At 42.1% G+C, this 19,511-nt stretch overlaps 1 protein-coding gene across 3 annotated transcripts in view; it reads right to left on the bottom strand.

Annotated features, from left to right (window-relative positions):
* Positions 1–13,094, bottom strand: part of plcg2 (phospholipase C, gamma 2) — a 148,123-nt gene extending 135,029 nt beyond the window's left edge. Inside the window, exons 1-2 of one of the 3 annotated variants that reach the window (XM_061977752.2) lie at positions 12,985–13,094; positions 10,019–10,210 (exon numbers count right to left, since the gene is read on the bottom strand). In XM_061977752.2, the coding sequence (XP_061833736.2) occupies positions 10,019–10,202 (184 nt within the window). In that variant the 5' untranslated portion in view covers positions 10,203–10,210; positions 12,985–13,094. Of the gene's footprint in view, positions 1–10,018; positions 10,211–12,984 lie in introns of those variants that run through there. The other 2 variants (XM_061977754.2, XM_061977753.2) reach the window with 2 other exon arrangements.
* Positions 13,095–19,511: the final 6,417 nt, after the last annotated feature.

Here is a 19,511-nt window from a genome sequence, read left to right as displayed (position 1 = left end):
TGCTTCCACTCCGGAAAATCGCGTGCTTCTTGCTGACGTCGCCACAACATCCTGTTTCGCTGATAAAAGTTTTGGGGCCATTTTCGGCCTAATTTTTTCGGTGGCCGAAATTTTGGTGCATCATGAACATGCAGAATATATGCTGATTACTAAAAAAAAAACACTCTCTGGGGAGAAGGCGTTTCAAATATTGTATAATCATTTCGCGCTTGCAATGTGTTTTATTAAATCTGAGACCCTTTTGCATCTATATTTAGTACATCCATAATCTATGTGAAAACTGGCACAGTTACACACAAATGGCTGTGAGAAATGAGGCGATCATGCTGATAAGACAGACGTTGGAGAGAGAATCCTCCATGCTTATGCTGACACTTGTCTTGTTATCAATTGTACAACACCGTCTTAGTAGATCGCCTACTAATGGTACACATAATTTTATACTTTGTACCCACCATTATTTAGTACTTATTTTAATCTTTGTAGATCAGACCCCTAGAGAGTACACAAGATGGTACTGCAGGTTAGGGCTGGGCGATATATCGAGTTTGTAAGATATATCGATATATTTTTAAACAAGATATGAATTAGGAAAATATCGTAATAGCGATATAATTTATTTCACGTTAAAATGACCAAACACTGCGTATTTGTTGTATTCCTTGTTCTCCCCCGCTTCTCACTCCCTCTCAAAACTCCATGGTCTACTAAACCCCTCCCCTTCCTCCTTCCAAGACGTGCTTGCACGTATAACAACATCCATGATTGGTTGGTTGTTTACTATGATGAGTTACGATTGGTTGACATTAAAGCAAAACATTAGGGTCAGGCCAATCAGAGGCAAGATAGGGCGGGTCATCGAACCAGGAAGGGAAATCACAACAGACACTCACATCCCAAATGACGACGAGAATATTCAAGCGGGGGATTTATATATTAAAAAAACTACTGGAAGCTGTCAGAAGGATTCACTTCTTTAGATTTTTATTTTAGCGATGTAGACAACGTCCAGGAAACCCAAAATGCCACATTCGGACAAATGTATGCGTCTGGATAAAACATTAATTTGAGTTGTTTACCATGTAAGCCCAAATCAAAACAGTTCTCGAGACACGAGAAATGCTGCCTAAAATGTATGCCGAAGTGAGGAAGATCATAGCTGTACGTGTGTGACAGTCCATTACATCGTCGACTGGGAATTAAAAAGTGCCTGCCTGCAAACGTATTTTTTTATCTGAGACTGATACATTTTGTATTGTTTGCACTGCTATGTTATTTATTTTACGTAGAAATAATATTTTTCTATTTTGTTTATATCATGTAATTATTTTCTACTTAAACAGTTTATTCTAAGTGCTGTTAATACCAGAGGTGGGACCAAGTCATTGCTTTGCAAGTCACAAGTAAGTCTCAAGTCTTTACCCTCAAGTCTCGAGTCAAGTCCCGAGTCAAGACGGGGCAAGTCCGAGTCAAGTCCAAAGTCAAGACTGGAAAGTCTCAAGTCAAGTCCCAAGTCCTGCATTTTGAGTTTCGAGTCCTTTCAAGTCATTTAACCACAGACTAATGTATTTACACAGATTGTGTATGCTTTTAAAACGCTGTATTTATTTATTAAAACAAGTGCATTTGAAATTGCACGGAAAAAGATAGTGCTGACATTGCACTTCGAAATAGCACTATTAACCAGTCATTTTAAACATGTAACTCATTCCTTTACAGAATAAACACATTTGAAAAAAAACAAGTGCAACTGTACTTATTTGCACAAAAGTGTTAACATTGTATTTCCATGGCATATTGCATTGTAACTAGTTCCACAGCAGTTTCTATCCTGTTCTTACCTTATCTCATTGATCTCATCTCATACTGTATGTGTGTTTATGTGTGCGTACACATGAAAAACATAACAAATATATGAACATAACAATGAACAGAGTTGTACCGTATTTTCCGCACTATAAGGCGCACCTAAAAACCACAAATTTTCTCAAAAGCTGACAGTGCGCCTTATAACCCGGTGCGCTTTCTATATGGATAAATATTAAGATTCATTTTCATAAAGTTTAGGTCTCGCAACTACGGTAAACAGCCGCCATCTTTTTTCCCCGTAGAAGAAGCGCGCGGTGCATGCTGGGATATGTGACGTTTCATTTCCATTTGTGTGTTTATGTAAAGACCCCAAAATGGCTCCTATTAAGTGTGTTGTCTGTCTAATTATAAATAATGCAGACGAGGCGTGTTAACTGAGTTCTCAACGTTTACTCACAGCGTGCTAACTGCCAGCATACAACGCTTCTCAGGGCTACCGCGCATGCTCGTAACTATCGTTGCATGCTGGGTAGTGTAGTTGTTATATTTGCTAGCTCATAACAGCACATTGAGAGACACGCTTACGCGCTTAATTCAATACTCGCCGTCATTCCGGGTGGATTGACAAAAGACCTCCAGCCGCTAGATATTGGTGTCAACAGGGCATTCGAAGCTAGACTGCTAACTGCGTGGGAACAATGGATGACAGAAGGCGAACACACCTTCACTAAGACGAGGAGGCAGCGCCAGACGACGCCAACATCTGCCAGTGGATCGTAAATTTGCCCAACTTTTCACTTCGGACACCGAAGACGAAGGATTTACGAATGAAGAATAACTTCAGAAAGTGAGCGCTATGTTTATTTTGTGTGTTGTGACATTAACGTTCGAGCAACATTATGTTGCTATTGCTCTGCACTATTTTGAATTTTACTATGTTTGTGATTGCACATTTGCGTACATTTTGGGAGTGAACAGAGTTGTTAGAACGCTGGTTTTTAATATATTATTAAAGTTTGACTGACCTATCTGACTGTTTTTTTGACATTCCCTTTAGCGCAGCGTAGGCGCGGCTTATAGTCCGGGGCGCCTTATTGGTGGACAAAGTTATGAAATATGCCATTCATTGAAGGTGCGGCTAATAATCCGGTGCGCCTTATAGTGCGGAAAATACGGTACTTTTTAGATGTCAGGACCCTATGCAATATGTACACATACCGTATTTTCCGCACCATAAGGCGCCCTGGGTTAAAAGCCGCGCCTTCAATGAACGGCATATTTCAAAACTTTGTCCACCTATAAGCCGCCCGGTGTTGTAAGCCGCATCTAACTGCGCTAAAGGAATGTCAAAAAAAACAGTCAGATAGGTCAGTCAAACTTTAATAATATATTAAAAACCAGCGTTCTAACAACTCTGTTCACTCCCAAAATGTACGCAAATGTGCAATCACAAACATAGTAAAATTCAAAATAGTGCAGAGCAATAGCAACATAATGTTGCTCGAACGTTAATGTCACAACACACAAAATAAACATAACGCTCACTTTCTGAAGTTATTCTTCATTCATAAATCCCTCGAGTTATTCTCCTTCGTTGTCCGAATTGAAAAGTTGGGCGAATGTGGGATCCAAAATGTCGTCTGGCGCTGTCTCCCTGCCTCCCTGTCTTGGTGAACGTCACGTGTGTTCGCCTTCTGTCATCCACTGTTCCCACGCAGTTAGCAGTCTAGCTTCGAATGCCCTGTTGACACCAATATCTAGCGGCTGGAGGTCTTTTGTCAATCCACCCGGAATGACGGCGAGTATTGAATTAAGCGCGTAAGCGTGTCTCTTAATGTGATGTTATGAGCTAGCAAATATAACAACTACACTACCCAGCATGCAACGATAGTGACGAGCATGCGCGGTAGCCCTGAGAAGCGTTGTTGTATGCTGGGAGTTAGAATGTGGTTATGAGCACGCTGTGAGTAAACGTTGAGAACTCAGTTAACACGCCTCGTCTGCATTATTTATAATTAGACAGACAACACACTTAATAGGAGCCATTTTGGGGTCTTTACATAAACACACAAATGGAAATGAAACGTCACATATCCCAGCATGCACCGCGCGCTTCTTCTACGGGGAAAAAAGATGGCGGCTGTTTACCGAAGTTGCGAGACCGAAACTTTATGAAAATGAATCTTAATATTTATCCATATATAAAGCGCACCGGGTTATAAGGCGCACTGTCAGCTTTTGAGAAAATTTGTGGTTTTTAGGTGCGCCTTATAGTGCGGAAAATACGGTACTCTTAATATAGTATACATTTTAACTGACCTTTATTTGACTATGTTTGTCTTTTTGTAGGTGGCTAAAATACGCGGTGCTGCTGACTGCCGTCTAACGTTACGTTACTGTGTGTGATACATTGACTAACATTACGTTACCGTGTGTGATACATTGACTAACGTAACGTTATGTATAGGTACCTCATGAAACCCTGCTTAAAAAAAAATCACTTGACAAAAAGTATGAATAAGGTAGCAAACTGCAGTGGACGCAACAGATTGCCGTGTTTGCAATGACGTTATAGCCATAGACATCTTATAAGTAGACGCAGCATTGGTTGCTGTGACGTGAGCAATTTGGCCGCCATCTTGAAGTGCTGATGAGGAGCCGGCGAGCAGCCGAAACTGACAGATGACAGGTAGAAAACAAAGATGGTGGTGTTCAGCGTTTTCCTGCTCAAATGAGCGGACTGTTGAAAATAGGAATCGGGGATTACTTTTCACCAGAGGTGTGGACTCGAGTCACATGACTTGGACTCGAGTCAGACTCGAGTCATGAATTTGATGACTTTAGACTCGACTTGACAAAATGTAAAGAGACTTGCAACTCGACTTAGACTTTAACATCAATAACTTGTGACTTCACTTGGACTTGAGCCTTTTGACTTGACATGACTTGACATGACTTGCCACTTTCCCCAAAATCCAAAGCTTAAAAAGTTATTTGGGAGCGCTCCGTATTTTTCATTTTCTTCGTCTGTCTATCAGTGTGTTATTCCTGTCAGCTGGTGTGCTGTCAGTACAACAGCCAATCAAATTAGATTTACGTTGTTTTCATCACACAGCATTCATCCAATCAAATTGCAGGACAACCAATGAACAATTGTTCATTGGTTGTCCTGCAATTTGATTTGAACTCTTAAGAGTTGTCCAACAACGTGCCAGTGATAAACAATTATGTTAAAGTTGGTTTCGTTCGGGTATAAAAACTACGACTTGGTCAACAAAAAACGAATTGCCGTATGCAAATCACGCAGTTCGAACATTACAGACGGAGACGCAACAACTTCCAACTTCGTTCGACATTTGAAGTTGCACAAAGAAGGGTAAGTTTTGAATGTAAGATAACGTTTATTGGCTAAGTAACGTGACTTTTATTTGCTGTGTAGTTAAATCAGTGAGGCTGCAAACTCATTGCTAACGTTATAACCATAGACATCTTATAAGTAGACGCAGCATAGAGCGCTACTGCCTACTGGCGCAGACGAGGCGCGTGGCCGCCATCTTGGAGTGGTGATCCGCTCCACTCAGTGCAATTCATTTGGCAGGAGCAATGAACTGTCAGCGCATTTAATTCATTTTACCTCACTGAATACCACTGATTTTCACCCCCTTTTTTGTCATACGTGTAGCTATAATAACAGACACATGTTTTGGCGTGTTTTATTATTCATAGTTTGCTTAACAGTAATATAATATTCTTATACGCTTAAGTGACCAGACGTCCGAGATCAAAACTGGGAATATAATCCCAGAGAAGGGGGAAAAAAACGCTAAGCTATTTTTAAGTTGAAGAAACAATATGATTAGGTTATATATACATATGCGTGTATCCTACATAAACAATGTATGAATACATTAGATATCTATATATCTTAGGGACCTATAGACTGTATCTCTGTTGCTGCAGCAGCAGAGAGTTTATTCTGTCTTGACACTTTGTATTGATATTTTCTATTACATTCTTCCCTTAAATGATAATGTTTGCAGTGATTGTTTTATATGTATTATTTTATGTAAGTCGCTTTGGATAAAAGCGTCTGCCAAATACTTAAACATATATAAACACCTGAAAGTCTTCATATCAGCTAAAACCACCAATCTGTTTCACTGGATTCAGAATAAAACCAAATTCTGTTTAACCCAACAATGTTAGTATTTGAATATTGTTACTTGAAGACTGATTCCTGGTTACAATTATACTGTTAAGAAAGTATTGTCTTATACTTTGCCTAAAATGAGAATGCATCATAATCAGTAGTGGCTGGTGAATTTTGTTTTAGGTGGGGCTGAAAGTTTGTAAACCAAACCCCTGTAGGGGGGTCATCCTCCCCCAGAATATTTCTTTGTGATTTTCACATACAAATATTGAAGATCTTTGATCCTTCTCAACTCTGTGGTAATATTATTTTCATAAAATACAACCAATAGTACGTTAATGTTAAATCTCACTTGTGAAAAGTAATCCCCCGATTCCTATTTTCAACAGTCCGCTCATTTGAGCAGGAAAACGCTGAACACCAGCCCGGCATCTTTGTTTTCTACCTTTCAACTGTCAGTTTAGGCTGCTCGCCGGCTCCTCATCAGCACTTCTAGATGGCGGCCAAATTGCTCACGTCACAGCAACCAATGCTGCGTCTACTTATAAGATGTCTATGGTTATAACGTCATTGCAAACACGGCAATCTGTTGCGTCCACTGCAGTTTGCTACCTTATTCATACTTTTTGTCAAGTGATTTTTTTTTAAGCAGGGTTTCATGAGGTACCTATACATAACGTTACGTTAGTCAATGTATCACACAGTAACGTAACGTTAGTCAATGTATCACACACAGTAACATTACGTTAGTCAATGTATCACACACAGTAACATTACGTTAGTCAATGTATCACACACAGTAACGTAATGTTAGTCAATGTATCACACACAGTAACGTAACGTTAGACGGCAGTCAGCAGCACCGCGTATTTTAGCCACCTACAAAAAGACAAACATAGTCAAATAAAGGTCAGTTAAAATGTATACTATATTAAGAATATGTGTACATATTGCATAGGGTCCTGACATCTAAAAAGTACAACTCTGTTCATTGTTATGTTCATATATTTGTTATGTTTTTCATGTGTATGCACACATAAACACACATACAGTATGAGATGAGATCAATGAGATAAGGTAAGAACAGGATAGAAACTGCTGTGGAACTAGTTACAATGCAATATGCCATGGAAATACAATGTTAACACTTTTGTGCAAATAAGTACAGTTGCACTTGTTTTTTTTCAAATGTGTTTATTCTGTAAAGGAATGAGTTACATGTTTAAAATGACTGGTTAATAGTGCTATTTTGAAGTGCAATGTCAGCACTATCTTCTTACCTGCAATTTCAAATGCACTTGTTTTAATAAATTAATACAGCGTTTTAAAAGCATACACAATCTGTGTAAATATATTAGTCTGTGGTTAAATGACTTGAAAGGACTCGAAACTCAAAATGCAGGACTTGGGACTTGACTTGAGACTTTCCAGTCTTGACTTTGGACTTGACTCGGACTTGCCCTGTCTTGACTCGGGACTTGACTCGAGACTTGAGGGTAAAGACTTGAGACTTACTTGTGACTTGCAAAGCAATGACTTGGTCCCACCTCTGCTTTTCACAAGTGAGATTTAACATTAAATCTAAATTTAACCAGCAGATGACATGGCACCCCAAACCATCACTGATGGTGGAAACTTTACACTAGACTTCAGGCAACGTGGATCCTGTGCCTCTCCTGTCTTCCTCCAGACTCTGGGACCTCGATTTCCAAAGGAAATGCAAAATTTGCATGGTTGGGTGATGGTTTGGGGTGCCATGTCATCTGCTGGTGTCGGTCCACTCTGTTTCCTGAGATCCAGGGTCAACGCAGCCGTCTACCAGCAGGTTTTAGAGCACTTCATGCTTCCTGCTGCTGACCTGCTCTATGGAGATGGAGATTTCAAGTTCCAACAGGACTTGGCGCCTGCACACAGCGCAAAATCTACCCGTGCCTGGTTTACGGACCATGGTATTTCTGTTCTAAATTGGCCCGCCAACTCCCCTGACCTTAGCCCCATAGAAAATCTGTGGGGTATTGTGAAAAGGAAGATGCAGAATGCCAGACCCAAAAACACAGAAGAGTTGAAGGCCACTATCAGAGCAACCTGGGCTCTCATAACACCTGAGCAGTGCCAGAAACTCATCGACTCCATGCCACGCCGCATTAACGCAGTAATTGAGGCAAAAGGAGCTCCAACCAAGTATTGAGTATTGTACATGCTCATATTTTTCATTTTCATACTTTTCAGTTGGCCAACATTTCTAAAAATCCCTTTTTTGTATTAGCCTTACACAATATTCTAATTTTGTGACACACGGAATTTTGGATTTTCATTTGTTGCCACTTCAAATCATCAAAATTAAATGAAATAAACATTTGAATGCATCAGTCTGTGTGCAATGAATAAATATAATGTACAAGTTACACCTTTTGAATGCAATTACTGAAATAAATCAAGTTTTTCAAAATATTCTAATTTACTGGCTTTTACCTGTATATTGAATATAGAGTTTAATATCGAGATATACTCCATCCATCCATCCATCTTCTTCCGCTTATCCGAGGTCGGGTCGCGGGGGCAGCAGCTTAAGCAGGGAAGCCCAGACTTCCCTCTCCCCAGCCACTTCGTCCAGCTCCTCCCGGGGGATCCCGAGGCGTTCCCAGGCCAGCCGAGAGAGATAGTCTTCCCAGCGTGTCCTGGGTCTTCCCCGTGGCCTCCTACCGGTCGGACGTGCCCGAAACACCTTCCTAGGGAGGCGTTCGGGTGGCATCCTGACCAGATGCCCGAACCACCTCATCTGGCTCCTCTCGATGTGGAGGAGCAGCGGCTTTACTTTGAGCTCCCCCCGAATGACAGAGCTTCTCACCCTATCTCTAAGGTAGAGCCCCGCCACTCGGCGGAGGAAACTCATTTCGGCCGCTTGTACCCGTGATCTTGTCCTTTCGGTCATGACCCAAAGCTCATGACCATAGGTGAGGATGGGAACGTAGATCGACCGGTAAATCGAGAGCTTTGCCTTCCGGCTCAGCTCCTTCTTCACCACAACGGATCGATACAGCGTCCGCATTACTGAAGACGCCGCACCGATCCGCCTGTCGATCTCACGATCCACTCTTCCCCCACTCGTGAACAAGACTCCGAGGTACTTGAACTCCTCCACTAGGGGAAAGATCTCCTCCCCAAACCGGAGATGGCACTCCACCCTTTTCCGGGAGAGAACCATGGACTCGGACTTGGAGGTGCTGATTCCCATCCCAGTCGCTTCACACTCGGCTGTGAACCGATCCAGTGAGAGCTGAAGATCTTGGCCGGAGGAAGCCATCAGGACCACATCATCTGCAAATAGCAGAGACCTAATCTTGCAGCCACCAAACCAGATCCCCTCAACGCCCTGACTGCGCCTAGAAATTCTGTCCATAAAGGTTATGAACAGAATCGGTGACAAAGGGCAGCCTTGGCGGAGTCCAACCCTCACTGGAAACGTGTCCGACTTACTGCCGGCAATGCGGACCAAGCTCTGACACTGATTATACAGGGAGCGAACTGCTACAATAAGACAGTCCGTTACCTCATACTCTCTGAGCACTCCCCACAGGACTTCCCGGGGTACACGGTCGAATGCCTTCTCCAAGTCCACAAAGCACATGTAGACTGGTTGGGCAAACTCCCATGCACCCTCAAGGACCCTGCCGAGATATACTTTTTCGTCCATATCGCTCAGCTCTACTGCAGTAATACACTTGGTTATTGCATCAATCTTCAAATTGTACTTTTCTAAATGCTGATAGTGCAAATTTTTGCCACCCCTCCAAAATCCAACAGCACATAACAAACTGCAGTAGAGCACAAACCCTCCAAAAGTGTTGCTATTTTTTTCCCACGTCTTGTTTATATTTGCATATTGTAAAAGTGTGCAACAAATGGACGACTAATGACATCTAATTACGCCTTGTTGTCGGCAACTAAGATGCTGATGGAAAAAAGTATGCAAATTTTGGTGAAAAAGTTAGGATTAGAGTGACTGCTAAAAAAAAAAAAAGTACATTTACTACCTCCTCAAGACGGATGGATACTCACAGACACCATCAGTCTTGTCCGCGGTACGTGTCCACGCAATCTGACGTGTTTCCATGATGACCTGCACAGTAAGTCTCTCCACCTTCTGCCTGAAGACCGTCATGACCATGCCCATCTCCATCTCCCGTTTGATCATACTCTTCCTGTACTCCGTCATCTCTCCCTGCTGCACCCAGTGCGCCATCTCTGCAGCTTGGTGGAAAAAAGGGACATCAGCGCTCATTTCAAAGTCCAGTTTCTAAATGTGTGGTACATGTTGTGTACACTGCCAACTCTTCCAAGTCATGCCACCATCCAAACGTGCATTACGCTGGTCGGAGGAAATAAAAGCACTTCTGACTAAAGTTGACCAACAGGAAATACAAAACCGCTATTTCCTTCAACAACGACACTACTATGCATGTCAGACTACATGAGAGACAACATCTACTTTGAGACAAATGGTGATTCAGAATCTTATATTTTTGGGTGTGAATATAAGGAGGATGACCTACAAGTTTTAGAAGCTGGGTGCTAAGCAGATGCAGCTCTAGTGAAACACTAAGCCTCATGTAGCAGTATTGCTAAGTGCTAAACAAGAAATTAAAACTACAAACATAATAAAACAGTCCCTTACTGTGCAATATCTTCTCTCACTGGGGTGCAGACTGATGGGATATTTAGATCTTTCTGTATAAGACTTGTGTAGAAAGAAAGAAGATGCAAACAAGCATCTTCCCGCGTCTTCCTAGCAATGTCCTCAGGGCGAGGTTGATTTTCAAAGTTAACCAACATTGTAGTTTTTGGCTACAACTATACAATGTGAGGCATGATTTATAATCTAGCAATAACCTTTTACCAACTCAGAGGTGATTCAGTAATAATACAGTAGCAGTAATGCTCTTATAATAACCATGCAGGTCTAATGGTACGTGGGCTCTATCGAGTGGTATGCGAAAGAATCACTTGATTAAAGTACAGTGTTTTATTTTCCTATATTCAAACACAATGTTACTGTTCAAACTATATGTACCGTATTTTGCGGACTGTTACTGTTCAAACTATATGTACCGTATTTTGCGGACTATAAGGCACACATAAAATCCTTCTTTTTCCTCAAAACTCGACAGTGCGTCCTATAACCCGGTGCGCCTAATGTTATCATATCATATGATATCATATCAATTATCACCTAAAATCATTCTGGTTTTGTTTACCGACATGGAAGCAATTTTATTTGGTACATCGTGTAATGATAAGTGTGACCAGTAGATGGCAGTCAAACATAAGAGATACGTGTAGACTGCACTATGAGGGCAATATGACTCAAGTAAACAACACCAACATTTGAAATATTCCGTTGAAAATATAGAACATTACACATGGCGCTCAAAAATCTATCAAAATGTTTTAATACGACTTTGGTAAGCTATGAAGCCGCACCGCTTGATGTGCTTCAACATACAAGCATTATTATGGTGTGTGTATAAGGTAAGACATATTATCTGGTATTTTGTTTCGCAATATTATGCAAAAGCAACTTTTCTTACCTTCTGGTACCTGCTGATTTTGGGATCTGCATAAATCTTGAAAAATTGTGCGCGTCCGCCTTTGTAGTGTCGACGCTGTAGTCAATAAGCTCCTTATTTTTCTCTATCTTCTCGTTATGGGACATTCATCCTTCGCTGTTGCCATTTCTAATATAAAGTAGTGTAAAGTTCTTACTTATATCTGTCAGTAAACTCGCCATGACCTTTTTTGTAGCGAGTTAACATTATTCACCCAAGGAACTTTAGTTATTAGAGAGTTCCGGTCGGACGGTTTTTCATGGGACACATTTCCGGTGTTGTTGTTTCCAGATGAGGAGATTCTGCTCCATCATTGATTTAAGTAAAGTCTGAATGTCATTAAAACAGTTAGCTCCATCTTTTGACACTTCTTCCACCCCCGTCCTTGCACGCTACACCGGTACAACAAAGATGACGGGCAGAAGACGCTGCCGAAGGTGAGCCACGTAAATAAGACTGCCCACAAAACGGCGCGTCCGGAAGCGACTGTCAGAAAGCGGTTTGAAGATGGTCTGTAAAACATAATCTATGTAACATTTTGACCAAATAACCACCATTACATGTTATGTAGACCACAAGGAAGTGTTTTCAATTTAGAAAAAAATTATAATAATATGACTCCTTTAATGTAATATAATAATATAATCCTGTGCGCCTTATATATAAAAACTTTTCTTCTTTTTTTTAAATAGACCATTCATTGGCAGTGCGCCTTATAATTTGGTGAGCCTGTGGTCCGGAAAATACGGTAATGTTGCAGTTGCCAAAAAGTATGCGTTAAATAAAACCTCTGCCTTGTTTTAATGAATACTTGGGCCTACTACGCTACTGCATTTTAATGTGTTGGTTATTATGGCGGTACTTGGAGAGAGTCAAGCTTTTTCTGAGGTGGTACTTGATGAGAAAAGGTTGAGAACCAATGGCTTGAATTACAACTGCAATGATACTACTTACTAGTAGTGGACAATATCCTTCAGGTCTGATACGCCTGCTAACTTAGCCATCTTCTGTTTTGTTCCGTCAACTGGCAGCATTTGTCTTACAAAGTTGTGTTATGACAGTATTGTTCATTTCTGTGCTTGTTGGGCCTCCTAATCTACTGATTCTATCGACACCTGTTGCAACTATCGATGGTAATCTAAACCGTTATTCGGATCGATCCCCCAAATCCAGTACCTCTGTTGGCTCGGTGACGTCACAGGGCATTGTACGACACCTCACATTAATAAATGCTTTTCGAAAGGCATGTTTTTGTATTTTGTCGTGTTGTCGAGTTGATAAAATATCCGTCGTTAGAAAGTGATCTGTAACAGCTTTTATGTTTTAAAGATATCATCAGCAATAAAGCAATAACTCCATCGCTGCTTCATCCTGCCGACAGAAGATCAATAAACTTCAGGTTCGAAGTAAAACTCTTACCTTGTACGCGCAAAAAGATCCACTAAATGATGATTATTCTGTCACCATTGTAATAAAAGAAGCGCTGCAGTGTTGTTAGTTCCTCTTTCTGCGCGAACAAGGAAGTCAAGTCAAGCGAGTTCAAATTAAAAAAAAAAAAAGTCCGGAAGCAAATATCCATGCTTACTGTATGATATCTGTGTTAAGGTTATCTATGCAAAATAACACAAATAATGTTACATTTGATCCCTATACGATCTTACAGAACAAAATCATTCAAATAATTACATGAAACTATGTCAAACAATTACTGCAATTAATTTGATTATGGTTCAAACAAAAGCAATAATCTCAAAATGCACTTCTAGAAATGACATACCAACTCTTTGTCAATTATCAAAGATGCCTTTTACTTACAAGAAAAACAAAAGTCAAGTCGTGTGATGATGACTAAATATCATTTAGTTGAGCCTAAGAATCCAGGACAGGTTGAATAGTTCTAAAAAAGAATGATAAGAATGGAACAATAACCATACTTGCCAACCTTGAGACCTCCGATTTCGGGAGGTGGGGGATGGGAGCGTGGTCGGGGGTGGGGCGGGGGCTTGCTTAAGAGGGGAGGAGTATAATTACAGCTAGAATTCATCAAGTCAAGTATTTCATATATATATATATATATATATATATATATATATATATATATATATATATATATATATATACATCCTGAAAATATGCAAACAAAACTGTGTTTAGATAATTGATACTTCAAACTTGCATTAATAAATCTTAAGGAATATAACATAACTTGGCTTCTGAGAGCTTCAAAATGTAATGAATAAAATGCTAAAGTTGTTGATAAACAAGCAATTATTTTAATAATTAAATATGGTCATTTTAAATGAATTATTATGATCATTTAAAATTAATTATTTCAAATATGTTTATTTTAATGTATAATTCTATGGCTGGATGCAATAAGGAGTCAGAAAAAATACAAATAAAAATACAATTAATTTTGATGTTTTTAGGAAAATATAGTAAAAATGTATTTCGGTTTTTTTTTTTTTTAATTAATAAATATATTTATTTTTAGGTAAGATAAACATAATAATACAATTTATCTTTAGTCTGGATGATTTAGTTCTTGTCACCCTGTTGTCCTCCCGCCGTCTCTTCCCCAAGGATGGCTCCATGAGCTGGGCAAACGCCTGGAGATGCCCTACGTCAACAACACGGTCGGCGGCCCGTCGGTGCGCAGCTCGTACATCGCCGCCCTCTATTTCACCCTCAGCAGCCTGACCAGCGTCGGCTTTGGCAACGTGTGCGCCAACACGGACGCCGAGAAGATCTTCTCCATCTGCATCATGCTCATCGACGGTATGCCGGACGCCTCGTATGGAATAACGTGATCGGGCAGGCACGCTGTTTATATCGTGGGAAAGCGGACGTGAAAAAAGGCTGTCCTCACTCAGGTCCGCATGCAGCTGGAGGGGGCGTGGCCTCCAGAGATTTTCGGGAGAATATTTGTCCCGGGAGGTTTTCGGGAGAGGCGCTGAATTTCGGGTTGGCAAGTATGACAATAACAACAATCAATATGTGTATATAATCTACATTGTGCAGTTCCTGAGTTTGATCATATACCTATGTTAAATACAAAACCCAAAACCAGTGAAGTTGGCACGTTGTGTAATTCGTAAATAAAAACAGAATACAGTGATTTGCAAATCCTTTTCAATTTATATCCAATTGAATAGACAGCAAAGACAAAATATTTAATGGTCGAACTGAGAAACTAACATTTTTTTTATTTTTTTTACAAATAATCATAAAATTTGAATTTAATGGCAGCAACACATTGCAAAAAAGTTGGCACAGGGGCATTTTTACCAGTGAAGCCTGCGGCGTTTCTGGGTGTTTCTGGGCTTTCGCTTTGCATAGTAGAGTTTTAACTTGCACTTACAGATGTAGCGACAAACTGTAGTTACTGACAGTGGTTTTCTGAAGTGTTCCTGAGCCCATGTGGTGATGTCCTTTACACACTGATTGCGCTTTTTGATGCAATACCGCCTGAGGGATCCAAGGTCCGTAAAACACAATATTGCCAAAAGTATTTGGCCACCCATCCAAATGATCAGAATCAGGTGTCCTAATCACTTGGCCCGGCCACAGGTGTATAAAATCAAGCACTTAGGCATAGAGAATGTTTCTACAAACATTTGTGAAAGAATGGGCCGCTCTCAGGAGCTCAGTGATTTCCAGCGTGGAACTGTCATAGGATAACACCTGTGCAACAAATCGGACGTGACGAGGTTGGTAGAAGGTGTTGATTGAACCAGGGACCCTTAGGTTGCTGGCACGGCCACTCTCCCAACTGCGCCACGCCGTCCCCACGCCACGCCATCATTTAACTGATAATTAAATGACAATTGCAATATTCAGCCGCTTCTTTTTGCTTCACGGCATAGACATACATTGTTATGTTTTGGACATCGCAACTTGCCGTAGTTGTAAGCAATGCATGATGGGAATCCGGATGTTGTGTCGTTGTATTGAAGTGCCGGCTGAAATAAAGACACGCTAAGAAATAGCTCCGTGCCCGTCTACTTTATGGGTCGTAGACAAACTTACAAATACCGGGGACATACATAACAAGTGGCGACGAGGTGGTTTGAGAACCCACGGGCGCGGTATGTCTGGAATGTGTGTGTGTAGTCAAGTTTTATGAGTGGCGGTGTTTTACTGAGGAGAAGCTAACGCGGCTAGTTAGCATTTGGCGCGTCACAGCCTGCGTCTGTTGTGAATAGCGCGAAGAGGAATAAAAAATTAAAAAAAAGGAGAAGAGGAGACGTGTGACATCACCGGAGGGAGGACCCGTCTGAGGAGGAATAATTGTCAGAGGATATTGCTAACAACCAGGAGCCTGAAAGGAAAATGGCAGGAGTCGTTGGTAATATTGGCCCTTTTGATGAACACGTGGAGCAGTGGAGTGCATATGCAGAACGTTTTGACTATTTTGTATTGGCAAATGACATTGCTAATGATAAAGTAGTACCCACATTTTTGTCAGTGATGGGTCCAAAGACATTTAATTTGTTGTGTGACCTGCTGCAGCCCACCAAACCGGGGACCAAAACCTATGCAGAAACAGTGGATGTTCTGACCCAGCATTTTTCACCCAAACCATTAATGCTCGCAGAAAGGTTTAGATTCCACAGACGCAATCAAGAAGAGGGGGAATCTATTACCATGTTTGTTGCAGCGCTGAGGAAATTAGCTGAACATTGTGAATTTGGACAAGGTTTAAATGACGCATTAAGAGACAGATTGGTCCTCGGACTGAGAAATGAAGCCGCTCAGAAGAAACTGCTGACCAAAAGTAACCCAACGTTGCAGAAAGTCATTGAAATAAGTGTCGCCATGGAAATGGCCTCAAAAGAGGCTCACCAAATGAACGCTACAGGCGGAGTGCATACAGTTCAAACGGATAGACCTAGTAGACAAGGGACATGTTTCCGTTGTGGAAAATCAGGACACCTAGCCACGTCATGCTGGTGTAAGGATATGGACTGTCGCAGTTGTGGAAAAAGAGGCCATATCGAGCGGGCCTGCTTAAGAAAAAAGAACAAGGAGAAAACATCAAAGTCTGCCAACATACATGACTCTGTGAAGAACAGGAGAAAAACACAGGTGCACACTGTGAGACAAAGGGAGACTGTGTCCAGCGATTCTTCGGAAGGAGAACAGGAGATGAGTGTACACACACTGAATATAATGAAGATGGATGAAGATTCTGAGGGTTACTGGGTGGAGCCCATGCTGGAGGGGCACCCAGTGAGTATGCAAATAGACACTGGTTCAAAAGCATCCATCATCTCAGATGGAGTTTACAAAAAAGTTTTGAGACACCTTCCGCTGCGACAGTCTGATACTAGGTTCAAAACCTATCTAGGGGAACCTGTACCCATGGCAGGAATGACTGATGTCGTGGTCCAGAGTAACAATCAGGTGAGGAAGCTTCCCATCTATATTGTTAAAGGTGATTACCCGGCTATTCTGGGACGTGTGTGGCTAGAGAAAATGAAGCTAAGCTGGCACACTGTAAAAATGGTATCACCAACGGCTACTAGTCTAGCTGCTATTTTGAGGAAACATGATGAGGTTTTCCGGAAGGAGTTGGGCAGTATGAAGGACATTACTGTCAAGCTAAACATTAAACCGGAAACAACACCAAAGTTTATGAAGGCCAGGTCGGTACCAAATGCTATCCGATCGAAGGTGGGGGATGAGTTGGACGCCTTAGTTAAAAGCGGTGTTTTGGAACCGGTGACTGTCAGCGAGTGGGCCACGCCCATAGTTCCCGTACCCAAGAAGACGGGAGAAATACGAATCTGTGGAGATTTCAAAGTGACACTGAACCCTGTACTGTCAGCAGAACAGTATCCTCTTCCCCGCATTGACGATTTGTTTGCTGGGCTGAGTAAGGGGCAAAAGTTTAGCAAAATAGACCTTAACCAAGCCTACTTACAAATGCACGTGCATGAGGATTCTAAAGACTTGCTCACCATAACTACACAAAAGGGGCTTTTCAGATATTGTCGACTCCCTTTCGGGATCACATCAGCCCCTGCACTTTTCCAACGTGCCATGGATCAGATCCTACATGGCCTCCCTGGTGTACAGTGCTATTTGGACGATATTCTGTGCACAGGAAGTACGGACCAAGAACATTTGGACAATTTGGATGCTGCTCTTCAAAGGCTGAAAGAGTATGGGCTCAGGGTTCGCAAAGACAAGTGCGAATTTTTTCAACTGTCTGTTGAATATTTGGGACATGTAATTGATGCCCGAGGGTTGCATACTGCGCCGTCAAAGGTTCGAGCGATAGTGGATGCCCCGCCGCCAGAGAATGTTAGCCAATTACGTTCATTCTTGGGCTTACTGAATTATTATGGCCGTTTTATACCGAATTTGTCATCCAGACTCAAGCCGCTACATGACTTACTTTGTCAAGGAAAGAAGTGGAATTGGAGTGATGCCTGTCAAGAGGTTTTTCAGAAAACAAAGGAGACATTAGTGACGTCAGGGGTACTGACCCATTTCGATCCATCACTCCCCATTCAGTTGGCCTGCGATGCATCCCCATATGGAGTGGGGGCGGTCATTTCACATTTAATGCCAAACGGGGTAGAGAGGCCTATAGCATTTGCATCACGGACCTTGAACAAAGCAGAGACTAACTATGCTCAGATAGAGCGGGAGGCGTTGAGCATAGTCTATGGGGTTCGCAAGTTCCATCAGTACCTGTATGGGAGACAATTTACATTGCTGACAGATCACCGACCCCTGACGACCATCCTGGGGTCGCACACTGGGTTACCCTCACTTGCCGCGAGTCGCATGCAGCGGTGGGCGTTGCTCTTGTCAGCACACTCGTATGACATCAAGTATCGCAAGGCTGACCTGCACGGCAACGCCGATGCCCTGTCCAGGTTGCCTCTTCCTATCACCAGGCCTGAGCCGCGGGCAGCAGAAATCTTTTACTTCAGTCAAGTGGATGGTGCGCCAGTTTCTGCTGCTCATGTGAGGAGGGCCTCTCGCACTGACCCTGTCCTGTCTGCGGTGATGGACATGGTGATGGGGAGTAGATCAGGTAGCGATGCCCCCAGTATTCAACCTTATCTCTCCAGGAGAGCAGAACTGTCGGTGCAATCTGGTTGCTTACTGTGGGGGAGGAGGGTGGTTATCCCGCCATCATTGCGTAAATCAGTTCTGCAACAGCTCCATGCAGGTCACAGTGGAATAGTTCGAATGAAGGAGATAGCAAGGAGTTACTTCTGGTGGCCAGGAGTGGACAGAGAGATAGAGACTACCGCCAAAACCTGTTCCTCATGCCAAGAAGTTAGGAAGGCACCCCAACTAGCTCCTCTACATCCCTGGGAGTTTCCCGAAGAACCATGGCAACGGGTGCACATTGATTTTGCAGGACCTGTAGAGGGTTGTATGCTCCTTGTGTGTGTGGACGCCCACAGTAAGTGGCCGGAAGTGGCCATAATGAAAACCACTTCCACTGCAAAGACTATTGAGAGGCTGGGGGAGATTTTCAGCCGGTTCGGTTCTCCTCTTCAGTTGGTCTCAGATAACGGGCCACAACTGGTGTCACAAGAAATGACTACCTTCCTTGAAGCAAATGGCATACAACACATTCGATCTGCACCATTTCACCCTGCAACCAACGGTCTTGCTGAAAGGTTTGTGCAGACCATGAAGAAAGCTTTGAAAACATCTCAAGAGCAGGGATCATTTCACCAGAGATTGCATAGATTCCTGTTGAGCTATAGGAATACTCCCCATGCCACTACTAAAGTTTCCCCCGCTTGTCTTATGTTCAAAAGAAACCTTCGAACAAACTTTGACTTTCTGAAGCCAACAACGTTGAAGGATATTGTTCAGCATCAACAAGAGAAACAGATTCAACAAAGAATGCAGAAGGCTAAAGAAAGAGTCTTCTCTTCGGATGAGCCAGTGTTAGCAAGGAACTACAGTAC

Source organism: Nerophis lumbriciformis, linkage group LG18 (genome assembly GCF_033978685.3).
Source record: "Nerophis lumbriciformis linkage group LG18, RoL_Nlum_v2.1, whole genome shotgun sequence".
Classification (NCBI taxonomy): Eukaryota; Metazoa; Chordata; class Actinopteri; order Syngnathiformes; family Syngnathidae; genus Nerophis; species Nerophis lumbriciformis.
This window is presented reverse-complemented; position numbering and strand designations above follow the sequence as displayed.